At 38.5% G+C, this 26,058-nt stretch overlaps 1 protein-coding gene across 2 annotated transcripts in view; it reads right to left on the reverse strand.

Moving 5' to 3' along the window:
* The window catches only part of UBE2J1 (ubiquitin conjugating enzyme E2 J1), a 54,125-nt gene that overhangs the window by 13,364 nt on the left and 14,703 nt on the right, over positions 1-26,058 (reverse strand). The window contains exons 2-7 of one of the 2 annotated variants that reach the window (XM_038395957.2): positions 25,232-25,305; positions 21,027-21,158; positions 20,436-20,520; positions 17,109-17,214; positions 8,288-8,417; positions 4,341-4,475 (exon numbers count right to left, since the gene is read on the reverse strand). In XM_038395957.2, the coding sequence (XP_038251885.1) occupies positions 4,341-4,475; positions 8,288-8,417; positions 17,109-17,214; positions 20,436-20,520; positions 21,027-21,158; positions 25,232-25,305 (662 nt within the window). The remainder of the gene's footprint in view (positions 1-4,340; positions 4,476-8,287; positions 8,418-17,108; positions 17,215-20,435; positions 20,521-21,026; positions 21,159-25,231; positions 25,306-26,058) is intronic. The other variant, XM_043510645.1, reaches the window with a different exon arrangement.

Consider the following 26,058-nt stretch of genomic DNA (forward strand, 5'->3'; position numbering starts at 1 on the left):
CCAAAAAAAACCCAACTCCCCTCCCCCACCCCAACTGCTTTTTCGACACCAGAGGGATTGTACCAGTACACCATCCTCCCTTTGGGATTGCACAGGGCTCCAGCAACCTTCCGGCAGCTCATGGATAAGCTGTTATGTGCACATGCCAAGTAAGCCACCACTTACTTGGATGATGTGGTCACACATAGCCCAAACTATGAGAAGCACCTGGAAAAGGTGGAAGCAGTATTAGATACCTTGAGGACAGTGGGTCTCACTGCGAATCCTTCCAAGTGTGCAATGGAAGCCAAATACCTTGGGTACATTGTGGGGAGAGGCGCAGTGAAACCCCCAACTAAACAAGCTAGAGGTGATATAAAGTTGGTCTCGACTGATCTGGAAGAAACAGGTCAGAGCATTTCTGGGGATTATTGGGTACTACAGGCAATTAATTTCCCACTTTCCTTCCGGAGCATACCCATTGATGAACCTCATAAAAGCCTGGGGCCCAGACATAGTGAAATGGGCCTGCGTGGCGAAAGAAGCTTTTGCAGATCTGATGACAGCCCTCTGCAGTAGTCTGATGCTAGCAGACCCAGACTTCGAGAAGGCGTTTACTAGAAATGGATGCCTCTGAGGTAAGGTTGGGAGCCGTACTTTCTCAAATGGTAGAGGAGGAAGAACACCCAGTCCTATTCCTCAGTAGGAAACTCCTTCCCAGAGAACAAAAATATGCCGTGGTAGAGAAAGAATGCCTGGCAGTAAAATGGAACTGAATTTCATTACCTCACCTTCCTAGTATCAGATCAGGGCCCTCAGGGCCCATTTTTACTATCTTTGCTCAGAGTAGGCTTTTATTAGTTTCAGCATGAGTTTACCCTAGAAATGAATAAGAGCAGGCCCTGTAATACAACCCTTCACATTTCACATCTCATTTTCCCTCTGTTCAGCTTTGACGACTCCTCACTCCCCAGTGACTGAAATAGACAGTTTATTAAACTGGTTCCTCCTCCCAAATGGTGGTGGCTCAGAAACACGGGCAGCTTTTGAAACTTATGTTCAGTGAAGCAATACGACCAGAGAGATGGACAATCTGATCCCTTAAAATATTAATCTACTTTTGACAGCAGTCCATCACATGCAACAAATAAATGTTTATATAAGTTTAAAGCTTTAATCATTTCATATGTCAACTGCTCTGAAAAAAACTATGCATGCAGTAGAACTGATAATCTACTGAAGAAAACAGTATTATTAGAAATGGGAATAATTAAACTCTTATTATTTAAAAAGACTTCCTTTCCAATTTAAACACTAAGATGCCTGTGATTATTTCTATTGGCTCTAGTGTATTAGTTTTAATTAATTCAATACTCTTAAGAGCCAGGATTTGTGGTAAAAAGAATATCATCAAATGGCTTATTCTGAACCTGAACAATCTGGAAGAAATCCTTATTGTGAAAAAATGCATGCTATTAGCATGTTTGTATTTCCACCTAGCTGGAAAGTGCACTGCAAGATGCAACAGATGGTCTGACTTTTTTTTTTTTTTAAACCAATTTGTAGCCCATCATTGCTAAAAAGCACCACAGCTTATCTGAGATTTGTCTACAATTTATCAGTGAATTTAGATTGCATTTGCAGCAGTCACAACAGCAGCTGCCCTAGCCCAATACCAGGCCTTAGGCACTTCCAAAATGGCTGGGTTATATAAACACTATCCCTGGCAGTATTAATATGCAAATGTCATAATAAAGTGCACAATTTATTTAAAATGGTAAGAATTAAGATTTTCATTTACTTAGCCAAATTTATTGCAGAGATTATAAAAACAGGAACATAATCTTATTTAATTAAAAGAAAATCTGCAAATTGCAGCAGACATACTTCTTTGCCTCTTGTACATAAGAATATCACATTCTGGTGCAACAGACTGGGACAGTAAGTAGAAGGATAAAGTTCTTGAAACCTTCTTAATAAACTACAGTAGTATCCAGATACCACAAACATTTGTGTATCTTTAACCAACACATAATACAAGTTACTGAATGCTGCACCACTAGAAGAAAATAATCAATTTATTTATAGCATGCAATTAATGGAAGAAATGGAAAAAGAGAAAGGCTGCTCTTGTGGTTAAGGCAAAGGACTGGGAGTCAGGACATCTGGGTTTTAATCCCAGTTCTGCCACAGACCGCTGGGCAAATCTAGGCAGGTCACTTAGGTCTAATTTTCAGAAATGGCCTCTACAGACTCCCTTGCTTCGTGGCATCTACTTCAAGTATTAGCCCTCTCATGGTCCTCTTCACTCTTAAAGCTCTATAGTTGGAAGGTACTGTTTCACTTTTGTTGCCCTATATGAAGTTATCACAAGGAGCATCCTTTGGCATTTTTGAATTAAATGCAAAAGTAACTAAGGGCTAAATCCTCTTCAATATCCAGCCTGAGTAAACAGTCTATGTGTTGGGAAGCAGAATCTTTCTTAATAGATAGCAGCCCAAAGAATGCCATAACCTCTCTAGCAGCTGCGTACATATCTCAGTGTATCGTGGATCTGTACAGTTCTGGATTCATCAGACCAGCATTCATCAGTGCAAAATCAACCATATGATGGGAGTCCTCACAAAAAGTATGGTGATACCCAGGAAGTGCAGACTGTGTATAGACTTCCTGCAGCCTGCCTCCCTCCCACTGGTTCCATTGCATTCAGGGCCTTCCAGGTAGTGGTTGAAGTGACAGGTAAATTCTAGACTAAACATTAGGTGCAACATTTTGGATGGGCTGGCAGCATGTGTGAGTGCATTCAAGAGCAAGTGTGCTTAATATCTTAAAGATTTAGAACGAGATTGTAGTATTTCAGGTTTGTTTTTTAGGATGCAGCTGAGGAATCTGGGCTGTTGAGATGGTCAGCAAAGGGTGGGTTTCTGGTAAATGTTATCGAAGTGCCATGATTTTATTATGGCTTGGAGGAGGAAAGCAAAGGAAAGGGCAAAGTCAAAGATGATCTCCACGTGATGGGCCGCAGGTAAAGGGAGGGTGGTGCTGTTATCAACCAATACAGAGAATGGAATTAGTGGAGGTACTTGGGGAGAAAAGGTTAAGAGCTCTGTTTTGGCTATGTTGATTCTGAGATTATGTCAAGTCATCTAGATGAGTGAAGCCCCAATCATGGTTTCTCTATATACAAGTAAGAAGACATGGTCTCTACCTCAAAAATCTTATAATCTAAGAGACATCACTGAGACAAAAAGAGGTGCAAGATTGAAGTGCAGAGCAGAGATCTAAACTAAAGAGGTCTACTCAACAATCGTAAGTATAGAGTTGATAATTAAACCCATGTAACTGGATGAAGTTGCCCCAGGATAGGGTGCACAGGGAAAAGAAGAGGGAGCCTAAGAACAGAGCCCAGAGGAATCCAGCAGAGAGGGAATGAAGGAGAAACTGCCAAGAGCAACACTAAAAGAGCAGCTAAAGAGGCAGAAGACCTATGAAAGGACGGTGCCACAGAAGCTCAGAAAAGACAGAATATTGAGGAAGAAGTGACAAGCCATACCAAGGGAAGCAGAAAAGTCAAGGTTGAAGTATCCACCTTGAGACTTAGCTTAGAAATGACTTAGATGCAGAGGATAACAGTCAGTTTAGAGTAGATAGATTTGGCATTCGGTATAAGGTCAGTAAATTAATACAGCTCTTACAGACAGCCCACTCCATGACCTTGTCTAGGCTAGAATTTAAGATTACATAACACATGCTAACTAATACCTTTTAAGAGTCTACTATCGATAAGACACAGTTGTCTTTAATGTGCTAAAAGAATCAAACTAAAGGCTAGGTTATCCTGATAAGCGCTAACATTACATCTTAAATCCTAGCCTAGACAGGGACCAGTGAGTTTGGAAATAAAGCAAAAGAAGGAGAAAGAATAGTGGCTGGAAAGAAAATAAAGCAACTCCTGGCCCTACAGTATAATTAGTCCCATTAGTCATTGGTGACTCAGGGCCAAAAAATATATATATATATTTTTTAAACAGTGGCATGTGTCCTCTTCACATAATTTCTACATTGGTATACATAGTCTATTTTGTTAACTGCTCTTCGGTCAAAATATTGATTTCAAGTGTTTACTAAATGTGTAAAGAAGAAGTTTTTTTCCTTATCATCATATAAATAAAAGGAAATTCACCTATCTGTATATCTTATTATATAGTCTTACACAACTAAGTATTCTACAATCTTAAAGAAAGTCTCATATCAGCTAAATAATTCTCTGGACATGTCTATACATTGCTTGGTTTTAAGATCCTGGCCTCCATTTGAAAATGCACTCACATCTAATAAGATTTATCAAACATATATCATACCATTGTACTGGTGGTTGGATTCTGGAATGCTCTACTTATACCATCCTGTCGCAGCTCAGGTAAGGTGGCAGAGTGGTTCAATTCCGATGTGTTTGGGGATTCAGTGATAGACTTTCTGAATGAATTGATTTCAGCCTAAAGAGAATACATTTGTACATTTCAGATGAGAGATCAAATTAGTTATAATATAGTATAATGTAGTTTATTTGATCTATTATGGTGCATCTGTTTCAACCTTTACAGCATATGAGATTTAAGAATCCTTATCAATAGACATGCAAATTGTGTTTAAGCTATATACAGTGTTTCTGGAATTTGTTGAGGTGTTGCAATTCTGAACAATTTTCACAAAGAGTAAGTCTACTGATGCACAAAAACAAATAAAAAACCTGCAGACACATTTCTGATTTTTAGTTTCACTTGATTGTATATAATGGTGGACATTAACATCCAAAAGGGGCATAAGATAAGAAACGAAATTGGAGAAAAAAGTTACCTCAAATAAATGCCAAACATTTTTTAAAAGTTATATTTCTTACATGGTCTCACTGACTTTGACAGCATTTTGGGGAATCCTTATGAAAGCACTGATTGTTTTTGAGTATTTTTTCTAATGTATTACATATATAAAGGATTTCCTTGAACATTAGGCCTTCATGCTTTCAACTGCCACATCTTTTTCTTGAAAAAGCTGAATTGGACCAAAGCAGAACTCAACACTCTACATCTTGGGTCTCTTCTGCCTCACAACCAACCACGATGGGACTAACAGCAAACAGTTGGCTATTTAAACTATAAAAGCACAAAAAATTGCGTTTAGGGGGCTCATATCTGGAATGGAAATTATTCAGGGATGTTATCCTAGCTTAGAGGAATCCCGAACAATACCTCATTTCATAAAGAAATATTACTTCTCAACATCTCAAGAATATTAAACTGTTTATTTTCTGTTCTATTAGAATCCAATATCTTGTGAAGTGTTAAATGCTTTACAACCTAATGGATACTAATGGGAATGAGAGGCATTCACACATTACAGGGTTAGTCCCTTAATTTCCAGCGCAAAAGGAATAAGAGAAAGTCAAAACATTAACTGTTTCTTAGCATCTATAAAATGTCTAACATTGAGAAGTGCTACATGTTTAACAGTGTTCTCACTTCGAAGATTCAAGAGAAAGTGACACATCAATGAGGACTTGTAATGGGGTCATAGCAGAGGAGAAAAAGTAGCATCATTCTCCTGAGCTGAACACTTTACCAATGGCACATAACTATGAGTAAAAACAACTGGTCTGAATCAATTTTACTCACAGCATACAGTGTAGATAAAGTACTTTGGTAGAGGGTGCAATGCTACACTTCCCATGCCCTGGGTCTGTATCTCAAGCTATTGAATTTGCTTTCTACAATCTTATTAAATACATGCCTAAGTAGTAGTATTAAAAAGTACAAGCAAGGGATTAGGAACCCTAAGTTGTATAAATAACAAGAGCTTATCTCCTGACATTTTAATGTAACCCTTTTATCTTCTATGCTCTTATTCCCTTGCATTGGTCATGCCTTGCTGTTCTGTCTGATACTAGAAGGTCCTGAACACCTTACATTTCAGGTGATCTAGAAATTTTTCCTATTATTTTTAAAATTGGAATGAAACTTTAGATCAATTCACTGATTGTCTGATCAATATATTCTATTCCCCTCACATTTAGATAGACTGGCTTTTTGTAACTCACTTATATCAAATATACTATTTGTTCAAATGTAGGTCAACACAACAATAGCTTGTTATACAGTGCACTACAAGGAACGTAGCTTGGACATAGGACTTTGCAGAAGACTGAGCCTTTTCCTGAGGAGCGTATAGCAACAGTTCTTACTTATTCCAAATGCTAACATGGAATACATCCATTCTTAGAAATCCCAATGGTAATTCCCACAATTTTTGTGTGTACACCAAAATAATAGTCTGTATTAGACAAATGTTAGTAAGAAAATAGAACCATCTCCTGCCATCTGACCTTGGGCTGTGAGCCAATCAAGTCAGAAGGTATGCCTGGCTTTGCCAGTCTTGTTTCATGGCTTTGGGTAATGCCACCTAAAGGCAATATGCGTGGAAAAAAAAACTGGGATTGTGCCCTTTTTTGCTTCTGATGTGTGAATGCAATTTGAAAGTGTTTGGGGAGGCTTGTGCTATACATTAGAAATTCAGATCTGGCTAATCCATTTTTTTCCTAGAAGTGTATAGACCACTAGTTCTGTAGTAGGTTTACGATGACCTAGAGAGGAAGGATAGTCCAGTGGTTAGGCTGCTAACCTGAAACTTGGGAGACTTGGATTCAATTCCCTTCTTTACCCTAAACTTCCTATGTGACTTTGAGCAAGTCATTTAGTATCTCTGTGTATCAGTTCACTATCTGTAAAATGAGGATAATAGTACTTCCCTGTGGTGTGTGGATAAATAAGTACATAAAGAGTGCGAGACACAAATACCCTGATGACAGGTGCCATACAAGTCTGATAGGTAGGTAGATAGATATCATCTTTAAAAATGTGAAACTTCATTGAGGGGAGAAGAGATTTTTATTTAGGCTATGTGGTGGATTTGTTTGCTTGCTTGTTAGATTCCTGTTCAACTCAACGCCCTGAGAAAAACATTTTTAAAATAGTTTTGTTAAAAGATTGTACTCCCATAACCTTTCAATTAAGAGATCTGAAAAATATGGATTGTGCGCCAATATCACCAGAGAATCTGCTAAATCAAAAAAGAGCAGATTTGACATTCCTAATATTTCTATTGTTAAAAACTAGTAGTATTTAAAACGAGAACAAAAAATCCCACACACTTTTCAGGATTTATACATCATAAAGAACCAAAAAGGGCACAGTCCAATTTTTAGCTTTTTGCAAGTCACCTTTTAACTTTCTGTGCCTGTATTTCTCCTCCTTACCCCACCTTTGTAAAGTATTTTGAGATCTTCATATGAAAAATATGATTATGAACAGAATCAGGCCATGTCCATATTTGGAAAGGTGACTGCTAAGGAACACATAAGTGCTACAAAAATTGGCATTGGTTGTTCAGCAGGTGGCAATATTCACTTTGATTCTAGACCAAACCAATATCGTAGCACAGTGTTAGGGGGAACTGTGCTACTGGAGATATAGGGTGAAATTCTGATCACACTGAAGTCAATGGGTAGTCTTTTGCATAAGATGCAACACTGAGGTTTCACTACAGTTAAGAAAGCCCTGACGCCATGTACAGCAGAGTCTTCCTCAGTGATTCACTTTCTTAAATTTAGTGAAAAGCATATGGTGCATGCAAGACATGCTAATTTCTAAGTATCATACTTGGCTAAACAAAAACCTGATTTCACTGGACCACCCAAAAGGCACTTTCTGGTAAGAACCCTATCCATACTAGATTCCAATTTTCTACATTCAATCTCTTCAGCTGTGCAGCTTGTGGGGGGAAAAGTTTGCAATTGTTTTTGTGCATAATGAAAAAAGTATATGTTTTACTCTCTTCATATACAAAAAAAATCATCAGAATTGTGTTTCTCTAAACTTCTCAAAAGTATTTATGTTTGGGCAAACACTAAACTAAGCTTGGAAAATTTCATCAAGATAGGATTGCTCTCCAACATGGTTAGGCAACCTTTCCTATCACCTTTGCTACCATTGTCACTGAACCACAGTCAGTGCTTGTGTGGGACAACACATCAGTTTGCGTCTTCCCAGAAACCAACTTCACCATCTTTGGAAAGTGTCTAGTTTTCCACAGCTTACCTTGAAACCAAGTCTCCTGCACAGCAATACAAGGCAGTGCTGCTGTGTTACAATGTAAGCATTTTCTCAATGTTTTTGTTTCCTCCTAGCAACACTACATTTGCAGTTCCCTCAAATTAAGCGATCAAACCAAGAAAAATTACAAATAGTCAGTCTACCTTGAAGCTAATTTGTCTGGCAAGTTCCTTGGCCTCTTCATCAGCCTGGCTTGAAGCACTTCCTGATGTTAATGGTAACAGGCTTATCTTCATTGCTGAGCCACATATCTCACAGCAGAAATCCTGTGACCTGATAAGTAAAATAGTTTTAAATGGACATTTTCTTGTTTTAAACAATGTTTTTCTTGAAAAATGAGAAACATTAACAAGACAACCTATCAAAGCACTTGGGTCATAATTAGCATAATTAGCATAAACAGTTAAAAAATAAAGTATGCTCTCAGTCTGTAGCAACTATCATTGGCGCAGTGTTGAAAAATCTGGGCTTAGAATTCTATATACTCTTTCCTAGATGTAATTTTTGGAAAATATTTACTCCCAGTTTTCATAATATTTCTGTGGCCTCTTATTATATTAAAGATATTACCAACATTATTAATGGCTGTTTTATCTCTGTTATAAATTAATTATCAAAACCAGCAAAATATATAATGCAAAAAGCCATGGTATTACAACAACATAGAAACTTTACAACCACTAAATTCAGATTTAAGGTTCCTCTAGCAGCATTGACTCTATTACATTACACATGTATGTTATGATGGGGTCTTTCATTATATGATGGTAATAGTAGACTTTTAATGACAGGCCGTTGCACACACCAAAAAAAACAAAACAAAAAACAAAACACCAAAACAGCAAATAGCCCTCATTTAGGTATAGCCAAGATTTTGGTTTTTAAATTAACCCTTCCAAAAATTATTTATAAGTAGTTTCAGAGTATTTTATATTTCTCCACAAAACTAAAAAAAAATAACAATGAAGCTAATGAGTTATGAAGCTTTGGCTTCCTTGACCATGGGAGGCTTCTCTGGGAAGGAGGACTGGAGGAAAGAGATGGCAACAACCAGATGAAGAAAGGGAAAAATATGATCAAACACCAACTTGCCAACCTAGCCAGGAGGGCTTTAAAATAGTTTTAAAGGGGGAAAATGACAAAATCCCACACAGTAAGTATAAAAAACGTGACCTTGATGGAGGGCTCGAAGTTGGGGATGGGAATGGAAAATTACAATAGGTTCATAGAATCAACAAGAAGGAAAACAGTGGGAGAATTTTCTCAACATTTTACATGTCTATACACAAATGCCAGGAGTATAGGGAATAAACAGGAAGAACTGGAAGTCTAACTACACAAGCAAAATTATGACTTAATTGGCATCACCAATTTGGTTGGATAAATTTCATGACTAGAATATTGATATTGAGGGGTATTATATTGTTCATGAAGGACAGGCAGGGAAAAAAGGGAGGAGATGTTGCATTGTATATCAAGAATGCATGCACTTGTTCTGAGTCTAGAAGGAGCTGAGAGGCAGACCAGCTGAAAGCCTCTGGGTGAAGATAAAAGGATCAAAAAACAGGGACAACATCACGGTAGACCACCAAGTCAGGAGAAGGAGGCACCGGCATTTCTAGAACAAACAACAGGAATATCCAAAACACATGACCTGGTAGTAATGGCAGACTTCAACTACCCAAATATCTGTTGGAAAAGTAATATAACAAAATACAAAATGTCCAGTTAGTTCTTGGAATGTGTTGGGGACAATTTGATTCAGAAGGTAGAGGAACTAACCAGAGGGGTAGCCATTTTAGACTTGCTTTTGACTAACATGGAAGAATTGGATGTGACTCTGAAGGCAGAGGGCAACTTGGGTAAAAGTGATAAAGAAATTATAGACTTCATGATTCTAAGGAAAGGAAAGAGTGAGAGGAGCAGAATAAGGACAATGGACTTGCTAGGTAAGATCCCATGGGAAAAAAATACAAGGGAAAAAGGAGGAGTTCAGGAGAGCTGACAGTTTTTCAAAGAGACAATATTAAAGGCAAAATTGCAAACTAATAGGAAGAACAGCAAGAGGGCAATATGGCTACATAAGCTCTTTAATGACCTGAAAATCAAAAAGGAATCCTACAAAAAGTTGAAATATGGACAAATTGTTAAGGATGAATACAAAAGGAAGTGCAAGCATATAGAGACAAAATCAGAAAGGCTAAGGCACAAAACGAGTTACACCTGGCAAAGGACATAAAAGGCAAAAAGTAGTTCTATAAAAATAAGGTTCTATAAATACATTAGGAGCAAGAGAAAAATAAAGGTAAATGCAGGTCACTACATAAAAAGAGAGTAAAGAGAGCTATTAACAGACAACACCAAGAAAGCTGAAGTGTTTAAAGTCTATTTTGCGTCAATCTTTATTAAAAATGTTAGTTGTGACTAGATGCTTAACACAATTAATATTAACAAGAAGGGGGAAGGAACACAAGTGCGAATAAGAAGAACAGATTAAAGACGATTCAGATAAGTTAGGTATATTCAATTCAGCAGGGCCTGATGAAATTCACCCTAAAGTATTTAAGGAACTAGCGGAAGTAATCTTGGAACCATTAGTGATTATCTTCCAGAATTCATGGAGGACAGGTGAGGGCCCAGAGGATTGGAGATGGGCAAAGTACCTATCTTTTAAAAGGGGAACAAAGAGGATCCAGAGAATTATAGGCCAATCAGCCTAACTTCGATACCTGGAAAGATACTGAGAGATCATATAAGAAGACCTGGATAACCCTGAAAAATGGAGCAATAGAAATGGGTAGAAATTTAATAGTGCAAAGTGCAGGTTCATGCACTTAGGGACTAACAGCAAGAATTTTTGCTATTAGCTGGGGTCTTATCAGTTGGAAGCCGCAGAGGCAAAAGACCGAGGTATGTTGCTTGATCACAGGATGACTATGTGATGTAGCCATGAAAAAGGCTAATGCAATCCTAGGATGCATCAGGCAAGGTATTTCCAAGAAAGATAGGAAAGCGTTAGTACCATTATACAAGGCATTGATGAGACCTCATCTGGACTGCTGCGTGTAATTCTGGTCTCCCATGTTTAGAAAGATGAATTCAAACTGAAACAGGAGCAGAGAAGGGCTACTAGGATGATCAGAGGAATGCAAAACATACCTCAAAAGAGAGCTGGGCTTGTTTAGCCTAACTAAATGAAGGGAGATAGGATTGCTTTCTATAAATATATCAGAGGAATAAATACCAGAGAGGGAGAGGAGTTAAAGTTAAGTACCAATGTTGACACAAGAACAAATGGATATAAACTGTCCATCAACAAATTAGACTTGAAATTAGATGAAGGTTTCTAACCATCAGAAGAGTGAAGTTTTGGAACAGCCTTCCAAGGGGAGTAGTGGGGACAAAGAGCCTAACTGGGTTCTAGACTAAGCTTGATAAGTTTACAGAGGGGATGGAATGATGAGATTCCTACAATGGTAAGTAGCCAATCTATGACTGCTAGTAGCAAATATTACCTGGTGATGGGACAGTAGATGGAGAAGGCTCTGAGCTACTACAGAAAATTCTTTCCATGTGTCTGGCTGGTGGGTCTTGCTGAAATGCTAAGGATCCAACTGACTGCCATATTTAGGATCAGGAAGGAATTTTCCCCCGGGTCACACTGGCAGAGACCCTGGGGATTTTCTGCCTTACTCTGCAGCATGGGGCACAGGTCACTTGCAGGTTTAGACAAGAGTAAATGGTGGATTCTCTGTAACTTGAAGTCTTTAAGTCATGATTTGAGGAGTTCAGTAACTCAGCCAGAGGTGATAAGTCTATTACAGGAGGGGGTGGGCGAGTTTCTGTGGTCTGCAACATGTAGGTGGTCAGACTAGATGATCATGATGGTCCCTTCTGGCCTTAAAGTCTAAGAGTAAATTATTAAACAATTTGTAAGCACCTAGAGGATAACAGTGTAATAAGAATAGCCAACATGGATTTGTCAAGAAAAAAATCATGCCAGACCAAACTAATTGCCTTCTTTGAAAGGGTTATTGGCCCCTAGTGCATAGGGGGAAGCTGTCAATCTGACGTTTTGATTTTAGTGAAGTTTTTGATGCATTACATTCTCATAAGGAAACTAGGGAAACAGTCTAAACGAAGTAATTATAAAGTGGATGCTCTACTGGTTGAAAAAACATATTGTGTAGCTGGAAGGATGCATCTAGTCCCACAGGGGGGTCTGCCTGGGTCCAGTACTATTCAGTATTTTTAAAAACTTGGATAATGGAATAGACAGTATAGTTATACAATTAGTGGATGACACCAAGCTAGGAAGGCTAACAGGCCCTTTGGAGCACAGGATTTGAGTTCAAAGGGATCTTGACAAATTGGAGAAACTGCCCTAAAGTCAACAAGATGAAGTTCAATAAAGACAAGTGCAAAGTGCTACACTTAGGAAGGAAAAAATCAAATGCAGAATAACTAGCTAGGTGGTAGTACTCCTGAAAAGAATCTGTAGGTTACAATGAACCCTAAAGTCAATATGATGCAATTGAGAAAAATCATCCCGGGATGTATTAACAAGAGTGTCATATGCAAGACACAGGAGAGACCTGTTCAATTCTACTCAGCATTGGTGAGTACTCCAGGTGGGGCTGCCTCTAGTTCTAGGTGCCACACTTTATGAAAGATGTGGACAAATTGGACAGAGTCCAGATGAGAGCAACAAAAATGATAAAAAGCTTAGAAAATCTGACCCATAAGGAAAGATTAAAAAACTCGGCATGTTTAGTCTTGAGAAAAGACGACTTGAAGGGGGAATCTAATAACAGTTTTCACATATATTAAAGGCTGTTATACAGAAGATAATGATCAATTGTTCTCTATGTCCACAGAAGGTAGGACAAGTAGTAATGGGCTTAATCTGTAACATGGGAAATTTAGGTTAGGTACTAGGAAAAACTTTTAACTGTAAGTATAGTTAAATACCATAACAGGTTACCAAGAGAAGCTGTGGAACCCCCCACCCCAACATTGGAGGTTTTTAACAACAGGTTAGAAAACAGCTGTCAGGAATGGTCTAGCTATACCCGTCCTGCCTCACTGCAGGAGGAGGGACTAGATGACCGCTCGATGTCATTTGCAGATCTACATTTCTATGCTTCTATCATACTATAGACAGTGTCTGTTATACACTTCTTTCTCCCTTCGTCCCCCACAACAGCCACCCACATCCACAGGTAAGTTCTTGGTACTTATCCTCTTGTACCTTATATTAACTCCAGCCATCTCTTTTCCCTACCCTGCAATTTAGCCTGTGGTCTAATCTAAACTATGACCTTAAAGAATGAACAATGGACGAACCCATACTTTGTCCACATGATGCTGACAGAAATGTAACACTATCAAAATCAGCTATTTTCTTCGACAAACATTCTTGGACTTGTACAACATGCAGGCAAAAAACATAAACATGATACTCTCTACAATGAGTCCCAAATAAAGCATTTGGAGTAAATGCTGATGTAGAGCATTGTAGAGAACATATATAATTTTTTAAATTCTCTTTTCTCAGAAGGCAAGACAACAGCAAAAGACATTCTTATTTCTGGAGTACAAAAGAAGATTGAGAACCAGAAGTTTGTACAATGGGGCTAAAGAGTGAAGCGGGTGGGTAAACCTTCTGGCCAACAAGAGCAATTAAAATCACTGGGCTTTCATAGAATCTAGAGATGAAAAGGTCAGCTAATTTCATATTCCTACCAATACAGACCGTCCGGGGGAAGAGAGGCATAAAGCAGAGAAAATTTAGTATTTGTATTTTGGTAGCACCCACAATATGCTAGACACAGCACACACCTGAAAAAGCTACAATCTAAGGAGAAAAGCAACACATAAAGGGAGGAAAAGAGGAATATCAACACAGTGCAAATATACTATGTCCAGCTACCTAATTACCTAATCATAATTAATGGGCTAATTTATTGCAGACATCATTGCAGAACTGGGTCTTGAGGAAGGACTTAATGGAGAATGTAGTGACTTTTTTAATCACATGAAGTAATGTGTTTTGTGTGTAGAGGATGGCATGATAAAAGGAGCAAAGTCAAGGCTCCTTGAAAAATAAACATGGGGGTATGACACCAAGGCCCACTGACTGATGGGGGGGAGGGATAGCTCAGTGGTTTGTAAATTGGCCTGCTAAACCCAGGGTTGTGAGTTCAATCCTTCAGGGGGCCATTTAGGGACAGGGGGAAAAAATTGGGGATTGGCCCTGCTTTGAGCAGGGGGTTGGACTAGATGACCTCCTGAGGTCCCTTCCAACCCTGATATTCTATGATTCTATGACATATTCATTACACCTCACACTCTGCTGTCCTCATCTGTATCTAAAAGGAGTTATGTAAGAGATCAATGGAAAATTAATAACTCACTGATCACTAATATTCTTGCATGATGAATGTATAGGGTGTGCACAAAGTGAGTACTCCAGGTGGAGTTATGGATAGATACATGCTAGAATTATGGATACATAATATGGATACATGCTAGAATTATGTTTTAAAATTTGTTTGACAAGCAATACATAAGCCGACTCTGCCCTAAACAAAGGAATGTGTAATTGTCTGACCAGCCTCATCATCAGACAGAGACAATGAAGGCATATTTACATAAAAGGTAAAGAAAGCCATCAACCTAGTGAGTGGATGAGATAGCCTCTGAACTATAAAAACAGGGGATCGAACTTCAGATGATAAGTAATATAATCAACTGATAGTATACAACATTTCTAATGGCAAGTTTATGTCACGGAGTTCACTGAAGTCACAGATTCCATAGCTTCCAGAGACCTCCAAGACACTTTCCGCTTCAGCCCCAAGGTGGTCAGAGGAAGCCCTGGAGCTGAGCCGCCACAGGCGGTAAGGGGCCACTGCAGCTCTTGGCTGCTGCGGGTAGTGGAAGGACCCGGAGCTCCAAGCCACCAACTTCGCAGCTCCCAGCCACTGCGGGCGACCAAGGGCAGAGCTCTGAGCCACCACTGGCAGCGGGGGGACCCGGGGCAGCAGGGGAACCCATAGCTCCCTGCCACTGGCCCCACAGTTCCAAGGGGGAGCCCAGAGCCGTCAGCCACAGCAGTGGCAGGTGCTGGACCCTCTCCCCCTATTTCCCCTCCCGGAGCCAGGTTTATGCTCTCATCCCCCATTTTGTCACAATTATTTTTAGTAAAAGTCAATGACAGGTCACAGGCTTCTGTGAATTTTTTTTTTTTTTTTTTATGACCATGACCTGTCCCTGACTTTTACTAAAAATAACCGTGACAAACTCTTAACCTTAAATATTACTGTATTATAAAAAAGTGTATCAAGCAAAGTCTTTTATGAAAGCTAATGACACATTGGTGATTAATATCATTGTGAAATGAATATATTAACATATTAGGAAACATGGATACTCACTAATATTATGGTCTAAAGTCTGACCAAAGGAAGAGAAACAGGTTTTCTCCCACACAGAGGACGGAAGGCATCCCAGGAGTGTTAAGGTAATATATCTCTAAGCTTCAGCCTTTTGTCCAACGCTGAGTCCTTACTTAAAAAACTACTGAATCAATCCTTTGGAATGGGCAGGCAGAGGTGGTGTAATTTAGGACTACATTTCACATTGTTCATTCAACCACACTGCCCAAAGTGCTGTCGCTTCTGAACGCATAACATTAATGAAAATCTTATTTAAGAGTAAGACTGCAACATTCAGGAAGCCAAATACCAAAAGACAAAGGTCCACTTTCTTAAGGGACTTCCATGAAATGAATTTCTGGTCAGAAATAGTGCTCTGCATATCCTGTAAATTCATCCATAGAGTTCTAGCCATGTAATATATCAAATACCTACATATAAGCTATTGTTAAGCACTTTGCAAATACAACATAAAGCATCTCTTTTTGCTAATACCTTTCTTAGAGATTACATTTTCCATCAGAAGAAAGTCCTAGAGAACACAAACAGAACAGCCTTCAATTGGGCTCCAGACATTGTGCACTTAGCATTTTTCTGAACAGTAGCTGAAACATTTTTCTCAATGCTAAAACACAGACTTTGTCTTCACCCCTTCTAGAAATGGAAAGTCATATCAACCTTCAATTGCGATGTTAGGTCTTTTGGCTGGATATGCCAGACTCTAAATCTTCTGAATGGCAAGGCATGGAAGAGAATAAGGGGTTGTTGTTGTTGAAGAGACAATGCTGCTTAGAAGAAAACTTTTCACCAACAAATTTCTATTACTGCCTGCTTCTAAGAGCTATATTTATTATTCAGTCCTACTATAACACATAAAGGTAGTGATTCCACAGAACCATTTCACCTTTAAGGTGCAATTTAGGAGTTTCTGTTCATTAGAACTGGAATTTCAAAAAGGTCCGGTTAAGAAGCTCTGAGGATGAGCAAGGGATCTTGCCTTGATATGCAAAATGAAGATCCTTTGATCCACTTCCTTAATTCTGCAATTAGACCTCTGAGACCAGACACTGGTCCTGAAAACTCTCACTTTCATTTTACTTCTCTCTTTATTAGGAAGAAATCGGTTCGGCAAGACATTCTGTTGGGCTGCAGTGACAAATGTACAGATGGCATTAGCACTCCTACCATTTTCTCATAGATGTTACAGGATAAGGTAACAGCCTATAAGCCTGGTGTGCAGAAAGAAAGTCTTCACAGACAAAAGTTATTAAAGGGAATTAATGTTGAAGGCAAAACAAACTTGGGCAAAGAAACAAGACCAGATATGTAATCACAGTGATACAAGCATACTGCTGGCATTGTTAATTTATTTCTTCAATAATCTTGATATATAGTTACTTATTTCTTATTGACTGACAATTCTAGAAGTGATTATTCAGATCAGAGGAAAGGGAATCCTCTTTCCTACAGATCTATGATTTTTATATTAAAAATTGTTGGAGATGTTAAAAAAAATAAGACTTACTTCTTGGCAAGTGCTCTTCTTTCCTCAGGTGTGTAGTCAAGGGATCCTATGGCTCCCTCTCCTTTGGTTGGCATAAAACCAATAATGGCTAGTAAAGCTGTTCTTACTGAAATTGGAAAAAAAATAAAGATTCAAATTAAGTTTTTCCCAGAATTGTTACTTAACTGAGTTTAGACTTTGGGGGGGGGGGGGGAGTAATGAGTTTTGTCTACAAGATTCCACTCTGTCTGAAGAAAATTTCTTGTAATCACACCAAAAACAACAAAAGAATGTAATCCTTTCAGTATACAAAAAATAAGGAGAACACAAGAAAAATCCCTTTTCTTTTATGGCAAGAAGTCACAGATGAAAGGATTATGTAAGGTGAGATGAAGAAGTGATGGCTGATGGAAGGGGGCAGAGGACAAAGACTGAAAAGGAAGACTAAGGCCCATAGAAATAATGGATCAAAATGAACAGTTGAGTACAAAATAAGGAGGGAGGAAATAGGGTGGAAAAGAACCATAATAAGGAGATTAACTTGGCATGGCCCACGTACAGTTATTTGCTGAATTTGGGCCTTAGATTGTTAGCATATCGGGAGAAGGACTAGTTTGCAATGAACATACTTGTCATGTGTACATGTTTCTTCTTTTGATTTATTACAATTGTTTATTATATATAATAAAAGAATGCCTATATGAAAACTTAAGGTACCATAACAGTAATTAAATAAATAGGCAAAAAGAAAAGGAGTACTTGTGGCACTTAGAGACTAACAAATTTATTTGAGCATATGCTTTCGTGAGCTACAACTCACTTCATGTAATGCATCCGATGAAGTGAGCTGTAGCTCAAGAAAGCTTATGCTCAAATAAATTTGTTAGTCTCTAAGGTGCCACAAGTACTCCTTTTCTTTTTGCGAATACAGACTAACATGGCTGCTACTCTGAACCTGTCATTAAATAAATAGACAATCGCAGAAGTGCTACTGAGTTGGATAATACCTAAGAAAATTAACATACAAGCCCACAGATAATAAATACCACAGCAGCATATATACTGCCCACAAAAGCCCTCAACAATTGCTGAAAAAAGTTTAAAAGCTATTAAGCAGAGACTGAAAAATTGTTCTGCTAATAGAACCCCTGAGATTCTGCAGCCTCAAAATGTTCATAGCTGTAATTCTGCTTCAGCAGAACATGTTGATTCATGCATAGTTCTATGAGCCCTGGTTTTCCACAATATATTTTAGTGTGCAATTTATATCCAGGGTAGGGACAAATGATTAACAATATGGCATAAAAACAAACAAACAGTGATAGATGAGGGGGGGGAAATGCAAAAAGATGTGGCTTTGTGCAATGCATCCTGCGGCATGATTCCTCCTCTTCCCACTTCAGGGAAATGTATAAGTAGTATAGTGCAGTGAGACTTGCAAAAAGCAAAAACCATTCAGTCATTTTAAACTCAGGGTTTGGGATCCTCCCCTCTCCTTTTAGAGTTCATTTAGTACAGAGTGCCATTTCAGAATTACAAACCATGTTACTCAGTTGACCACACACTACACATAGAATCATAGAATATCAGGGATGGAAGAGACCTCAGGAGGTCATCTAGTCCAACCCCCTGCTCAAAGCAGGACCAATCCCAACTAAATCATCCCAGCCAGGGCTTTGTCAAGCCATGCCTTAAAAACCCTAAGGATGGAGATTCTACCACCTCCCTAGGTAACCCATTTCAGTGCTTCACCACCCTCCTAGTGACATAGCTTTTCCTAATATCCAACCTAGATCGCTATTCAAGCTGATTCAGAAGGAAAACTTAAAGTGACCAGACTAGGAAGTAAAACAGGATTCAAAGTATTTTGCATAACTATAAATTTAAAACAACACTCAGAATGTTTTATATATACAGCCTTGTAAAATTCTACTTGCTTGTTTACCTGGGGAAAATAAATATCAATAGTTCACCATACTTCCCTTGATCTCCCACCCCCTTGAGCCCATCAATATTCCATTGTCTCTTCCAAGTCCTCCCTATACCTCCCTCTCACACCAATTCACATCCCTTCACTGATCTTAAACATACCATCTTACCTTTCCCCTTCCTGGTATCCCATCTTTTTTCTCCCTTGAGATCAGCCCCCTTTACTCTCTCCCTATGAGATTTCTTCTCCTGTGGTGCTTCCTGTTTTCCACTCTTTTCACAAGACTGAGGAAGGGTGCTGGTGAGGGTGGGTGGGTGGCCTGGTTCCACCTTCCAGTATGCTGTAGTTGCTGCTCAAGTTGAGGGGAGACAGCCTTCCTACTTCTGTCTGCTTTGGCTTGGCTGCTTGCCACTGTGCAGTATACCTGTTTGCGCCAGAGACTATCTTGCCAACTCAGCAGAGGAACCATTTCATCTGCAGAACTCAAGGCAGCCTAGTGTCAGTGGTAGCCATAATCCTGGCATCCACAAAAAAACCCAACACCACATGGGACTTATGAACATTGCCTATACAGGCCCCAATGACTTGTTCCAGGCAACTGTGGTGGACACTGTGAATAACCCAGGTTGTTTTTGGAAAATTAGGGTGACATACTTTCAACCCTAGTGATTAATTTACACCAAGGTGATCTCCACAAATTCAGTGGCTATTTTTCCTATTTTGATTAAAAATGGAGATTAATATGGACATGCATGTTGGTCAAAAAATGGAGTTAGGGCATAGCTCTGGAGTTTTCAGACCCTAAAGGTTAGCCCTGCTAACCTGAACAGAAAGTGGCACGAATGGTTACATTAAATTGAACAGGAGAGGAAGTGCTCACAGCACCAGCCAAGACTCCTACTTACCCTTTACCTTACCCCTGAAGTAACATACAATTAGTTGGCATTCAGCCAATATAGTACTGTCTTAGAATTTATTTTTTTTAGTCCTGTGATCAATAGATACCATAATAAGATACTGATTCCATTGTCAATTTAACTAAGATTTGTTTACAAAGAAACTTTAAGTGAGCTTAAGAGAAATGCATTAAATTCAAAGTTTAATCATCAACACTAAAACCATGTGCCTCTTCCCGCCATTCTACTTATTTCTTTATAAGGGACAGAAACTGAAACAAATGTTATTTCCAGTATCTCCCTGAGGTCAGGGGAGTAAGTAGAAGAAATTCCTCTGCATGTCATCAGAGATTGACCCATACATCAAGCACTGTGCTTAATGATATGCCGATGAGCACAGTATAAAACTGAGATAAGATAATGGATAATTTCACAAAGAACATAATTCTGAAAACTAGTTTTGTTGGTGTACATCAATGTTTTGCTGAAGAAGAATTACACTGAATATTAAGTAATACTCACTACTCCATGAAGGCTGCCACGTTTCAGGGTGATGTCCTGAGATGCTTAAACAAATTTTCTTCCCTACTTCAAACCTGCCATTGGCCTTCAGGGAAGAAAAACAAAAAAGACATTATTCAATCCAAATATTCCTTGTTAAACTAGCTTCTACCAATAAAACTAAGCAGTAAAAATCTTTTCAAGTAAATCTGTTTGCAATCATCATGTAACAACTGAACAAATGACAACAACATAAAGCTCGATTAGGTTTGTTGAAGCCACACTTGCTGCTGTTTGCACAAATCACTGAAGGGGGTGGGGGGTTATTGGCACCTGTATAAGAAAAAGCCCCAAATATCAGGACAGTCCCTATAAAATCGGGACATCTGGTCACCCTATCCTACAGTGGCTTTTCCATAATGTATATAATCTTGCATAAATAGTCTTCAAATTTTTCATTTAGTCTCATTTACAGGTATACAAATGGATAAACAAAACAAAAAGGCACAATTCTGCGCTTTTCTCTAAGTGAACTCTCATATTGCCAACATCTTTTAAGGTTACTCTAATTGAAATGACCATATAAAAAGGATGACAGCTAAATACTCTTACTGTTAACAGAATGATGCTTGGGGGTTTCATGGGATACTCTGGTGGTAGTACTATTCGTCCATGATAAATTCCTCCATCAAAATCTGAATCTGGAGGACCTCTAACAGTAAAATGCCATTCAAAAAGATTATCCTAAAAACCAAAAAAACAAGAGCACATAAGTCAGAGAGAGCAGGACAAAAACAGATAATCATTACTTTATTAAAACAAGCATGGACTGTAGCTCTGTAGAATAGCAAAAATTCAAAATTAAAAATCAGAAGAATGCTAAAAGAGAATAACTACTATAAGACAGTGCAGCATTGCGGAGGCTACAGTTAAGGACCAATACAGCACTGAAAAAAGCAGCAGCAGGTTGGCAAAAATGGGAGGTTGAGTCAGTTTCCATGTATGACTTATTTTTTATTGCGCTTTCTAGAGGTGCAATTTTTGGTTGCTGGATATTGTTAAGTTTCAACAGAGCTCTCAGCTTACAGCACAAGTTCACAGTCATTTTTCACCTAATGAGCCTGAACTGTGGGTTCTTCATAAACCGTGAAAGTATTCATGATATGTGGTGCAAACTCCTTTAGAGTCTCTAACCTATGGAGATTGGCAGAGATTAACCTCTGCAACACATTAAAACTATTATTATGATCATTTCCCTTTCTAAAAAATGAAATGTAATCCTCATCATATTCAAGATGACAAAGAGGTGCTTTGAACCAACTATTCCGTCTGATTATTACAGGGGTTGGTGGTATGCAAGGACTTTTCCCTTTTACAATTAGAAACATACAAAACTGTGCTTTCATTGTAGGGCAGACAGTGAAAGCCTGTTTTATAGTCACAACAAATGCATTTACTTTTAAAAGTATTTTCATCCACAAATCACAAACAAGGTTAAGCAAATGCACCATGCACATCAGGTGTACTGCATTTAAAAATAAAGGTTTCAAACCTCAATCCCAAGCTTTTACCATGTAGGTGACATTATCTGTCACAAATGCAGTCATGCAATCAAATGGTATTATGAATTTCTCAACAGTTTCCCTTACTGCCTGGATTACTGTTTTAAATTAACTGCTTCCAAAACCTCATAACTCAAAATAAAAATACTTCCAGCTTGTTTTGTTCATGTGAAGCTGAAGTAGCTTTGTTATCACTGCTTGTTGGGCCAGGGATGGCAAGAATATTGAGTACATATCTGTCTTCAGCATCAATAGTTTCATCTGCTACCATGCTGATTCCTTCAAAGGCATGCAGCTTTTCTTTTAAATCTTGAAAGTATGCAGTGTTGGGATGTTACTCCCAGGATATTAGAGAGATAAGGTGAGTAAGGTAGTATCTTTTATTGGACCAACTTCTCTCGTCTTTCTCACCAATAGAAGTTACCTTTTATTGGACTAACTTCTGTTGGTGAGAGAGACGAGAGAAGTTAGTCCAATAAAAGATATTATCTCACCCACCTTGTCTCTCCAATTATTGAATGTCATATTCAAAATTCTTGGGTAAGTAAAACTTTCTAAACTGGTCTGCATTAGGTATAACTCCAGTGTGTGTTCCAGATTGCATTCTAAAAACCCTCTGAGTTTTGAATTGTGAAGGATATACAAGAGGGAGAAAAGGCTTCTGTTAATCTGAAAGCTTCATATCTCCTGTAAAGCTGCTCTTCGATCTTAGTAGTAAAGAGCTGTTTTCTGACGTTTCAGATTTCTATTTTCCTTCACTTGTAATGCCTCTTGTTGGTACTTATGTGTTGCACTTTCCAGATGCTTGTTACAGCTAATGTTTCTGGTAAAAGCAACATGCTGCACTAGATACAAATAACTTTCCTTTGTTTTCATTAAATGTTTGAGAATATTGCTGTGCTCGTTGCTTAGCACTTTATTTTGCCAATTTTGTTGCTGGTGTTGTTGTCCACTATTTACCATTATTCAAAGGTTTGCATATTCCAACCATTTTAACTTTTTCACTTCCGCTGACACTGCAAAAAAGTCATGATCGCTTACTGTTAATTAAGACATGCTCTCTGTTTTCACAGTTGAGTTGAAATCAACAGCAAAATTTACAGGGTCTGGTGACAGTAGTGACCAACACTGACAAAGTAATATCCCTACTCATGACTAATGCTGAGTGCTGGATCACAGCTCTATGTTTGCCCATCTACTTATCACTCTTGAAAGAACAGAATATAGTACTATCAATATTTATTCAGGTTTTGCTTCTCACTGTTCTCTCCCTAGGAGAGAGAGACTGTCCTAATGAGGAATCAGCAGATTCATACAAACTACCAGCAAAAAAACATCCTGAAATAGGCCTTCGTATTCTTACTATTATAAAAATCCAGGTACTGTTTATCCCTGAACTTGGTTTAAAACACTGGAATTAAAATAAAACAGAAATATAAGTGAAAAAAATGAAAGTTGATATTTTACCAAAATCATTTTTCAGGAGAAAAACTGCAAGTAAAAACAAAAGCTAATCAATAACAATAATCTGTATTTTATAGCACTCAAAAGCATGTTAAGTGCTCTACGTATGCTAAGTGCACTAAGCTTTTCTGCAAAAATTCCACCAAATGACAAAGTCCCAACATTTAGGGCTTCTGTTTTTTAAGGTTTCAGAGTAGCAGCCGTGTTAGTCTGTATTCGCAAAAAGAAAAAGGAGTACTTGTGGTACCTTAGAGACTAACAAATTTATTTGAGCATAAGCTTTCGTGAGGAAGTGAGCTGTAGCTCACAAAAGCTTATGCTCAAATAAATTTGTTAGTCTCTAAGGTGCCACAAGTACTCCTTTTCTTTTTGTTTTTTAAGGTTTACTTTTAGAAATTTTTGAGTTGTGTATAGATGTCCAAAAATTGGGGGTTTTCAGGGCTCTCTCTCTCTCTGTATATATTGTAATGAGTAATCTGTTTGTAATGTAGTACTGTTTCAAACAGCAATATGTTAAAGCACACTAGGGAACCTTTAGTGTGTAGCAGCAAGGTCTACAGGAACAAATTAACATGCAACACTTTAGTGCAGGGGTTCTCAAACTTCATTGCACCACAACCCATTTCTGACAACAAAAATTATGACATGATCCCAGAAGGGGTGACCAAAGCTTGAGCCCACTCAAGCTCTGCCACCCCAGGTTGGCGGGATGGGGGAGGGTCAAAGCCAAAGCCCGAGCCCCACTGGCCTGTGCAGGGGGGACAATGCCAAAGCCAAAGTGCTACAATCCCAGGCACGGTGCCTGTAACTTGAGCCCCGCCACCCAGAGCAGCAGACCTTGGGTTTTAGTTTTGACCCGGGTTGGTGGGGCTCAGGCTTCAGCCCAAGCCAGTCTAAGCCAGCCCTGGTGACGCACTCTGGGGTCCCGACCCACAGTTTGAGAACCACTGCTTTAGTGCACTTTGAAAATTACACCTCCAAAGTCTGCATTACTGCTCCATGTAGACAAGCCTATAGATACAAATAACCATTTCTGGTGTTTATTGGATAAACACCCCTCTTTTTTTTTTTTTCCTTTTTTTAAAAATTGGGGGGTTTTCCAGCTACAACCTAAAACCAGAAACTCTACAATACTGTAACATAAATTATTAGGATTTTTTTTTTTTAAGTTCCGTCTTGTCTGCTCTAGAATTTCACCTTTCCTCAAATTTTTGACTGTTTATACAATTTCCAGGACCGAGACTGCAGCATAGAGAGCATCATTAGGGTAAGATTTTTTTTTAAAAGGTGAGATCCTGCAACTGCTCCCTTCTGCTCCTACTGAACCACCAGTTACTTCAATGGACTCCCATGTATGCACAGAGCTGCACACGTGTCAATCCAATTACAGAATCTAACCTTAAACTTTCTGCTAGAGTAACTTCATAACATAACATGAATTTCTTTTTAGATGTATAACCACTTCACATTTAAATTATGATGTTATGCAATCCCCAGGGGAAAAACATATTGCAACAATGTGACATGACTATTTAGATAAAATCTTAACTTTTATTATGTACTTTTTACCAATGAGTCAACTCCATGAAGTCATTAGATTACAAATGTTCCTGATAGTTTTCAAGGAAGGAAAAAATAAAAATCTGACCATTTTAATAAGGTCTATTAATCTCCAAAACCAAAATTAAATATTATGTATGGATTTAAAGCAATGTAACCAGGCAGAAAAATATTAGGTATTATACAGCAGAAACAAACTAACAGCTACAGTAAATATATACAGAAACTAACCTCCAAGGGCTGTGCATGGTAATGATCTGTAGGATCCTTCAATTCGGCTGCTTCCTTCATTAAACGTTTGACAGCTGAAAAAGGAAATTTGGTGTATCAGTATGAAAAGCTCCCTTTAAAAATAAAATATACGGGAGATTTTGTTAGCATTATCTTGAAGGAGTCACTTCATATAACAAAGTAGTTTATATGGTACAGCACACCATGTTTCTCTCACATGACTTCATCCTCCTCCAAGATGCACATGATAAATTACTCAGATAGGATACAGGATTTAATGAGTCATAAGACCACAAAGTTCTGAGAAAAATTATATTTAGTGGTTTCCCAGTTTCCCAAATAATGTATCTCAACATTATGAGTAAATTGTACATGATTTATTAATTTGGCCCTTACATTAAAGCTATGGGGGGGGGAAATACAACATTTACTAGGTTTTCACAATTGCTTTCAACAAATACAGATGAACAAGACATACCTATCGTTACATTTTATCACAAGAAGAACCTCCTTGCATTTCAGCAATTACCTAAAAAAAGTAAGGGCTTGTCTACGCTACTGCTTAAGTCGATGTAGCTTACGTTGCTCAGGCGTATGAAAAAAACACCCGCTGAGCGACGTAAGTTACATTGACTTAAAGCTCTGTCTACACCAAGCTACGTCAGCAGGAGACACTCTGCTGCTGCCATAGCTTCCACCTCTCGTTGAGGTCGGGTAAAATTATGTCAATGGGAGAGCACTCTCCCATCAATACAGCCCATCTTCACCAGATGCGCTACATCAGCACAGCTGAATCCATGCAGCTATGCCAATGTAGCACACTAGTG

Source organism: Dermochelys coriacea, chromosome 3 (genome assembly GCF_009764565.3).
Source record: "Dermochelys coriacea isolate rDerCor1 chromosome 3, rDerCor1.pri.v4, whole genome shotgun sequence".
In the NCBI taxonomy this organism is placed as follows: Eukaryota; Metazoa; Chordata; order Testudines; family Dermochelyidae; genus Dermochelys; species Dermochelys coriacea.